Source organism: Centropristis striata, chromosome 19 (assembly GCF_030273125.1).
Source record: "Centropristis striata isolate RG_2023a ecotype Rhode Island chromosome 19, C.striata_1.0, whole genome shotgun sequence".
Classification (NCBI taxonomy): Eukaryota; Metazoa; Chordata; class Actinopteri; order Perciformes; family Serranidae; genus Centropristis; species Centropristis striata.
In genome coordinates this window covers 12,248,372-12,256,946 of record NC_081535.1, presented here as the reverse complement: position 1 = coordinate 12,256,946, position 8,575 = coordinate 12,248,372, and the positions used below count along the sequence as shown (strand labels likewise).

Genomic DNA, 8,575 nt, shown 5'->3' with positions numbered 1-8,575 from the left:
AATTTTGTTTGACATCATGGAAATTATATTTTGAAATCCAATAAAAAGAAATATTGCCAAGACTTTTTCTTCTTCAATTATATTTTTTGTGACATGGTATTCTTTGATGCAAAGCTCCAGTGCCAATAACTTAAATAAACACCAAACCAAAGTAGTTTAACAAAGAGGGACACAAGAAAATATTAATACGCTTGAGTATCGTAAAATTATGTTTTGTGATGGTATGTATGGTTCTCAAAAGCACTTGATTTTTAATTAATAATTTACATACAAAGATTAGACTTCAATTTTACCCATAGGTGGTGTGTTCTTTATGACAACTTTTCCTTAAAAAATGCCAAAATATCTTCTTGCTTACACTATATTTATTGCAGTGTATTATATCATAGCCCCTGTATTGTGATGCGTATCGTATTGCCAGAATCTTGCCAACACACAGTCCGTGTGTTAATAAAAGCCTTACAGTCTTATTTTCTTCCCAGTGAAGTGTACAAGGTGTCATACGTGCCTTCATATTGTTTGCCTCAAAATCATGACTTCAACAAGTGTATGAGTAATGAGCACACTCACGCTTCACTACAGATATTTTCCTAATATTATTACAATAAAGAAATAAATTCAAGTACGTCATTGTCATCAATCTAAATGACGTGTCTGTGTGTGTGTGTGAGTAAGAGAGGGAGGGAGGGAGAGGTTGGGGTTGAAGGCATAGGTTGATAAGTGAACCAGTGACTAGGTTTATAGAGAGAACAAAAAGAGGAAACCAAAGCCTGCTCTACAACACAAGACAGAGAAATAGAAGCACAACTTTAGCTGCAACAGGCTCCTACAAAACTATTCTAACTGAAAGAGAAAAACAAGGAAACTAACAGGATTTGAAGCCTTGATCAGATCTGAGGTGGAGCTCTGCTTGACCCTCTTGTGCAGCACAAAAGCAGCCGGCTCGTTCCGTTAGTTTCAAGTGAAAATGCTCTGGAGATTGACTCTTGCTGTGGCTGTGGTGTGCGTCGGGGGCATATGCAGCTGTGTGAAGGCTGACGTGATGAGCAGACTGATCCTGCCGAGGGACTACGGGGTGAAACTGTGCGGGAGAGAGTTCATCAGAGCCGTCATTTTCACCTGCGGCGGCTCCCGGTGGAAACGCTCCACAGAGGGGGATGTAGGTGAGTAAACATCACTGCTGTTTCTTTGATTGCTTCATTGGACATGCATATTTAAAAGAAAATAGAAAAATAGCAGTACCAGCATTTGCTGTAAGACTTGTTGTAAAACCTACTTTTTAGCCAAGGTATATTCTAAGAAATTAATTAATCAAAAGGATATTAAAGGGAAGAAGAAAGGATCACAAGCTAGGAACTGTAATTGTTTTCTTCAATCATACTTTAATTTCTTCTCAACACTACGACTGCAACTAATTATTATTTTCTGTCGTTGTCGTTTGTCAATGAAAATGTCTGAAAAATAGTGAAAAGTGTCCATCTCCATATATGAGTGGCTTAAAAAAGCATTTTGCATGAAACATTACTTTTTAGAGATAAATTGTTTCGTGAAAGCAGTAATAATATTTTTCTAATTGTTACAGCTGTGCATGTTACTGTAGATATTGAGTTATTACACAGCAACAGCTGAGTCTGTCACAGTTTTATTCAGGCAGGATTTCACTTCGACAGCTGATTGGTGGAGCCTCATATTTCAGCACCATGGTCAGGTCATGTCCATTGTTAATTACGAGTAATACCCTTCATTCCTGTGTTGTTAGTCCAGAAAAAAAAAAAACTAAAGCTAGCATATTTGGATCATATTTCTTTTTGTGCAATGACTAAATGTTACACTGTAAGCTTGATCACTTAATGATCCTCTTTTTTTCTCCAGAACCCTTCATGTGGAGTTCCCTCAGTGACATTACAGTAGAAGACACCCAGCACACGTGGCAGCCTGACGCCGCACTCACAGCAGAGAAGAACCAGCCGCTCCATATTGGCTCCTCTTACTCCCTGGCAGACCTCTTGGCTCTTTACGCGGCCAGAGGAGACAGGCAGCAGGCGTCACCGAGCGTCTTTGAAAAATCTCAGCCGTCCACAGTTTTAGGTGAGCAAGAAGGGAACCCAGCTGCAGCTGACTGGCCCATACCAAGCAAGAAGAAGAGGAACTTTTCTCTGGGTGTGGCAGGGAAGTGCTGTAACCAGGGCTGCACCAAGAATGATATTGGACGCTTGTGTTGAGACTCAGAGGGTCAGAGGCTCGGTGATGGCAGAGGTGTTGTGACACATGTAATGGACAGTGTGGGAAGATGTTGGAGGTTAAATATGGAGGAGAGCAAGTTCACACCTGCTCTTTAATAGGCTATAGTGAGCCTAATATTTTAATACATAATATTTTCCTTCACTTGGTTGATATTTTGTTTAAAAACAGATCATGTTCTGTATGTACTGTATTTCACCCTTTCAGCATCATTGAAAATAAATTTTAAATACTGTGTTAATATGAAATATTGAGCCGTCTCGTGTTGTATTTGTCACTGGTTATTTGCTGGATTTGGAGCAATAAGCAGCATTCACATTCTCGCCTGCAGACTATCTGACTAAGCTATGTTCGTACAAGCACAGGCCAATATCACACATTAATGTCATTTAGGCTGCTGTGAACTTATTGCTGCCCTCTGTTCACAACATTATGTGTGCCTGATAATTTTTCTGTGAACACCCTGAGGACAGATTTCCTCTTTTCTTTTTTCTTTTAACCCTTTCTGATGTACATTAAACAAATGTATAAATAAATTTGCACAAAACCCCAATAATTTCTGATCTAAATGTAGAAATCACATACAAAACTTTATCTACAAGAAAGAAAAATCTCACTTTTGTGAGCACAATATAAAGCTTTGTGTGGAAAGCAAGAAACCTTTAGATTTAAAACAATGCAATGTCCATATTACCACAAGAAGTTTTGTTTAATGAAATTATATACAAATGGAATATACAACATATCCATGTTTCAATATGTACATCTATTAACTCATAATTGTATTAAAGGTAGGTGCATGTTGCCATCAGATGACAGAACCAGGCTTAATGTCTTTGACAACTAAAAATTTAAATAAATTGAAAAATCCACCAGTTAAATCTGGTTAAATGTCCTGTTTTTCTGGAAATCTTTGGCTAAAAAAATGATATTTCACAAAATAATTATATTTGCTCTTACATGTCAATGTACATATATCACAATAATGTTTGTATGCCAGCAACATTTTCTGTCTTGGCACTATTTAACAAACTGACAATTTCTCATTCACAAAAGACTTGATGTGACCAGAATATTCAGACGGGCGTGATACTGCCCAGAGGTTAGAGCGTGGGAGCTGACAGACACACACACAATGTTCATAAGTGAGAAGGCTTTGCTCTTTACAGTGACTCATTCTTAGCGAGGTGAGAGGGTGCCCGTCTGTCCTTTGACATTTTGTGTTTGTCCCTTTGATGGCATAAAAAACATTTGAAAGTGTTTTTAAGTAATAATCGGTCAAAATTAGAAAGATGCTGTTCCATAAATTACATTCTGTTCATAGAAGTCATTAATATTTGGCACATAAAGGGTTTTTAAAAATGGAAATAAAAACCATAAAAAAACAAACTATCTCACCACTGATATATTTGTGGCTGATAATATAATGCACATCGTAACGCATATGCATCAAGCATATAGAAACAAGCCGTTCAACTTTAAATGGGTGGAAAAATAATGAACGAAAGTCAAAGATTTTAAATAAAACAGAGAAAATAAAAGCATCTCCCTTCATTATTTTTTTTCAATCTTCAGAAAGTACATTTTTCACATTAGTATTTACAGACAAGATAGTATGGCCTTGTAACAGTGGAACCTTCATACTGTATTTATAAAATATATATATATACTCATTACACATAATTTCCAGTTTCAAAAACAAGAATGTTACTGTACTAGTTCAAGATATGACACTATGAGACCCAGTTTTCAAATAGATTACTGAGTTGTTATTGCTCTCTCCAATGCTCTCGATTTTTTTTGCATGTTTTATGTAAACAGATGACAGTCGTAGCAAACTAACACATGTCAAAAAGCCCTCTTGGTGCTTTTGCTTTTGCAGAAAATACACAGAATCATCCTCGATGTGCAATGAATACTTGTTCAACACAAGTCCAATGTAACGGCACAAATGTAACTTGATGTAAAACACCTTTAGAGATGTTCATAATGAATCCCCTTGTGACAGAAGCTCAGCTGGTGCTCTACATTTATGGCCTTTCTTAAAACTATCAAGCAGAAGTCTCCCTGGATCCCTCTTCAGTCCCAGTCCTTAAAAGTCTGACCACACAAGAGCATTGCATTGAAGTTGAGGTGTGCATTCAGATGGCGTTAAGAATCCCATGGCGTCTTTGGTTAAACAAAAGAAGTATCTCACTTCCCTGACTCGTCGAATTCAATTTGTAAAACACCATGTGCAAAAAAACACAAAAAAATGATTAATCCCATTATGAAATGCTCTTAAAGTCACCTGATGTATCCAATGTTGAATACCTGAAGCTCACTAATCTCAATTTATTCTGGACATGTTACTTGATTTGCTAACTGTCAACATAGAGGAAAGCAAAACAACAAAAAGTTTCCCTTTGAACCAATGAACTATCAACTCTTGTATAAAAAAGACATGATTTCCATTTTCTTTCACTCTCTGTTGAAGGCCACTTGAAGGCTGATGTTAAATCATTTGTTGGATATGTCCAGAATAAATGAGTGAAATGGAGATTGGTCAGCTTGTCCTGAAGATCTATGTTTGTGTGGTACCTTTTTACCTTTGGGTATACAACACTGGAACTTAAGCACCACAAACAAATACTTAGACTTGCAGTTAAGACTTAACTGCATTTGATAAGTCTTTGGTTTTGTGTCTGAATCAGATGTAGTGTACTAATTATGAATCAGATAACCTGTATATAACATAGACAGAAGTGGGTAAACTGCAAAGACGGTGGATATTACCATCCTTATTTGAGTAAATGTTAAATAGGCTGACCGACGTGCAGAACACCAAAAGAAAAACAAAACACCTAAACTTCTAATGAGTAACTGCATCTGTGCTGTAAACCCAGACTTCACAAAGGCATTCGTGTTTCCGTTAAGATCTGTGACGACTGACTCCCGGGAGTCAACACCTAAAGGTCAAAGGTTCAGGGATCAATGGCGCTCATCCGTCCTTGCTGTCTCTTACAGTCTCCACACTGTGGATTAATGTCTTGAAAGTAGGGCGCAGAGCTGGTTCACTGCTCCAGCACTCTGTCATGATCTTGTGAATCTGAAGGAAGCATCAGAGCACAAACATTAACACAAGGGGGGAAAAAACAGGACCAATATTTTATTCAACTTAAATACCTAAATTAGTTTATACAGCCTAGGATTTCTTTATATATATTTAAGCAATGAAAGGGTTCTCTATTTATTTTTTCTTCAATTTAATAATATGACATGATGTCCTTCTTCTGTTTAGGGCCAGGAATAATATTTTCTTTATTCCCAAAGTGTTTGCTCTTGATAAGCTTTTAACAAACACAGTAACTGGTGAGGTTATCGCTTTAAACAGATATTTTGGATTTTTTGAAGTGAGGTTGTTGGAGATATTTATCTGTAGTCAAAATCATCATCAGCTATATTAACAAAATTTTTTTCTCTGCTATACCTTGCCATCAGACAGCCCCTTTCTGAGGGGGGAATGAGGCTGTGTTATCGATCTATGCTCTCTTCAAAGCCACCAGACTCCTTTGACAAAAACAGTAATTTGACCTCGGAGAACACAGGAGTTGCTGGTCTACTGATTTCTTGACCGCTTGGTTTGTTTCTGTTATTGTGCGACTTTAATTAATCAGAATGAACCCTTTATAACACCAAAGGGACACAATAACACAAACCAACTAAGCGATCAAGGCAGCAGTAGACTAGCAATAGACCTCTGCAAGGTAAAAATGCTGTTTTTGTCAGTGGAGTCTGGTGGCTATGAAGACGGCATTAATAACAGCTTCAGATCTACATCAGACCAGCTCTCTGATGGCAAGGTACAGTAGTGAAACTATTCTTAATATAGCATACAGTTAAACTGATATTGATTGTTTTTCTTTAACCCATTTACCTGCTGCCCACTTTCACAGCGGTACCATGTTTAGATTATATGTCGTTACTCCTGCCTTCCTCTCCAAACTGGGGGCATACTGTTGTATAAGTACCTCATTCAAATTCAAAATTTAAATTCAACATTACTTTGTTTATCCCAGAGGGGAAATTCAGTTAGTCTGTTAGCTCTTGAAGAATGAGACAGCCTGATGGCTGTAGGAGAGAAGGATCTTTTGAATCTCTCCGTTGTGCAACAGCTGTTTTTTTGGTCCATAAAGGTTTTGTGTCCCGGGTATTTCCAGATGGACTCGAACATCTTGACGGTGCATCTCATACAAAACCTCTTCATAAAATCCAAACTATCCCTATCAGACCAATGTAAGTCTCAGGTGAACCTCAGTTGGTACATTTGTGAATTTATTAAATGAGACCCTAGTTTATCTTCACAAACAAGTAGTGAGACTGAATTGATCATGAAAATGAATTCAAGTGACTGACCTCCTTTGGACAGCTATCTGGAGCAGGCAACCTGTATCCCTGTTTCAGCAGGTCTATCAGATGGTAGACAATCATCTGGCCCTGCTTTTCATTTCCCATTTTCTCCATAAACACCTGAAACAAAGAAAGTTGTTTTTGTTTGCTTTAGTGAGATCAGCTTGGTGAAACTTAAAAAAACTAAAACTGCCACAAAATAAAATTAAACAAGTACAAGTGTTTCCTATTATTAAGGCAACTCACTTCATAAAGCAGAGGGCTCAATCAACTGATTTCTTTGAAAACACTACAAACTAATTACACTGGCCATTGTTTTATTGCTTGATTAATTAGTCAGGCAGTTGATGAAGCAACTATGGGTAGAATAAGAAAAATGCTACGTGACAGAAAAGTCAAATTTGCCAAACTAAAAAAACAAATATTAAAAGACATCAATAGAGAAGTGCAGTACCGCAGGTGGGCTGTAGTTCTTGTCGCTGTAAGTGAAGAGTTCGTAGAGGACGACGCCGAAACTCCAAACGTCTGATGCAACAGAGAACTTGCTCTCTGTCAGCGACTCTGGAGCATACCTGTAAAATACATATACAGTTTATAAAACACATAATGATGCATGCATCTTTAAGCAAGACATCCTATATTACAAGCAGGCAGATATAAAGGCGTGAATAAAACGGTTTTCTCTGTGTGATATATCTCTAAGACCTGTTCATCAAAAACGTTCTCCAGGGGTGATTTCAACCCACAAAAATGTAAAAAAAAAAAAATACTTCTTGAAACTTGAAGAACCACATGCAGTGTGTCTTTCTCACCAGAAGATGGGGCTTTCTCCCGGCTCTCTGACGGTGTAGTACTCCTTGTCCTGTGGCAGCACCTTCGTCAGGCCAAAATCTCCGATCTTCACCCTCATCTCGCTCTCCACCAGAATGTTCCTGGTGGCCAGGTCTCTGTGGATGTATCGCTTAGTGGCAAGGTAGTCCATACCCTGAAGGGATATAATTACAGATATATAATATATATAGAGACAGAGAACTGGGTTATGTATGTACTATAGTCCACTTTTTTGTGTCTAAAGTTGTATTGTTATTACCCTTTCTAAGGGAAAAGCAACAAAAACACCTTCAAAGAAACAAAAGAGGTAAATAAAAAAGTAAGACATAATGTACCACACATCCAGTCATGGAAAGAAATGATTAGACCACCCTTGTTTTCTTCAATTCAAGCTGATATCTAGCCATTTTCCATGTTTTTCTTGATAATAACCAAAATCATTATCAAGAAAACCATGGAAAATGGCTACATATCAGCTCTAAAATTAAATTCTTATGAGCTATTTTTGTTGTTATTATATTTGTCCAAACAAATGTACCTTTTAGTTATACCAGGCATTAAAATGAACAAGAACTTGAAGAATGAGGGTGGTCTAATACTTTTTTTCCATGACTGTACACTCATGAACCCACATGCCCTTAAAAAATATGAACTGATGAGAGGACATGGACACCACGTATACCCTGCCAGGATAAATGCTTTTCTTAATCATAACCTTTGGCTCTTTAACCGTATTCTGAAATAAAATACAGCATTAGTCAACAACCTCCAAATAATGATACTGCTCTGAGCAAACATTTCATGATTCAGTACACAAACGTGGTCAAACACATTAAAGACCAACAGTAACTAAAATAAGTCAAATATATCCCCCAATTCAGAGCATATTGTTACAATCTACCACCCATTGGGTGAGTATTATATTAATATTCAGCCCCCCCACAGAGCTGTGTAAACCAGTCCTGATATGTAGGACTTTCTTGTTATCTGTCTGCCTATAATACCAGAATATATGAGGTTTTTTTTTATAAAGCTCCAGGAAGAGAGGTTTCAAATGTTCAGTAAACCATCATATATGTATGTATGTACGACAAGGCAGGGCTTACTGCCCTAC

General features: G+C 37.4%; 2 protein-coding genes across 2 annotated transcripts in view; one reads left to right on the top strand and one right to left on the bottom strand.

The window, feature by feature from the left end:
- The first annotated feature begins 765 nt into the window (after positions 1-765).
- rln1 (relaxin 1) lies at positions 766-2,763 on the top strand. The gene is made up of 2 exons (XM_059358487.1): positions 766-1,163; positions 1,873-2,763. The coding sequence occupies exons 1-2, from the start codon at positions 968-970 to the stop codon at positions 2,220-2,222; spliced, it is 546 nt and encodes a 181-aa protein (XP_059214470.1). The 5' UTR covers positions 766-967; the 3' UTR covers positions 2,223-2,763.
- Positions 2,764-2,929: 166 nt separating this feature from the next.
- Positions 2,930-8,575, bottom strand: part of jak2a (Janus kinase 2a) — a 38,722-nt gene continuing 33,076 nt past the window's right edge. Inside the window, exons 21-24 of the mRNA XM_059357870.1 lie at positions 7,443-7,615; positions 7,085-7,202; positions 6,637-6,750; positions 2,930-5,329 (exon numbers count right to left, since the gene is read on the bottom strand). Coding sequence (XP_059213853.1) covers positions 5,222-5,329; positions 6,637-6,750; positions 7,085-7,202; positions 7,443-7,615 — 513 coding nt within the window. The 3' untranslated portion in view covers positions 2,930-5,221. The remainder of the gene's footprint in view (positions 5,330-6,636; positions 6,751-7,084; positions 7,203-7,442; positions 7,616-8,575) is intronic.

Bases quoted from the DNA above. Each gene is read 5' to 3' on its own strand.
- rln1 (XM_059358487.1), top strand. From the start codon at position 968: ATGCTCTGGAGATTGACTCTTGCTGTGGCTGTGGTGTGCGTCGGGGGC. The intron at 1,164-1,872 runs GTGAGTAAACAT...TTTTTTCTCCAG, and splicing joins CTCCACAGAGGGGGATGTAG to AACCCTTCATGTGGAGTTCC.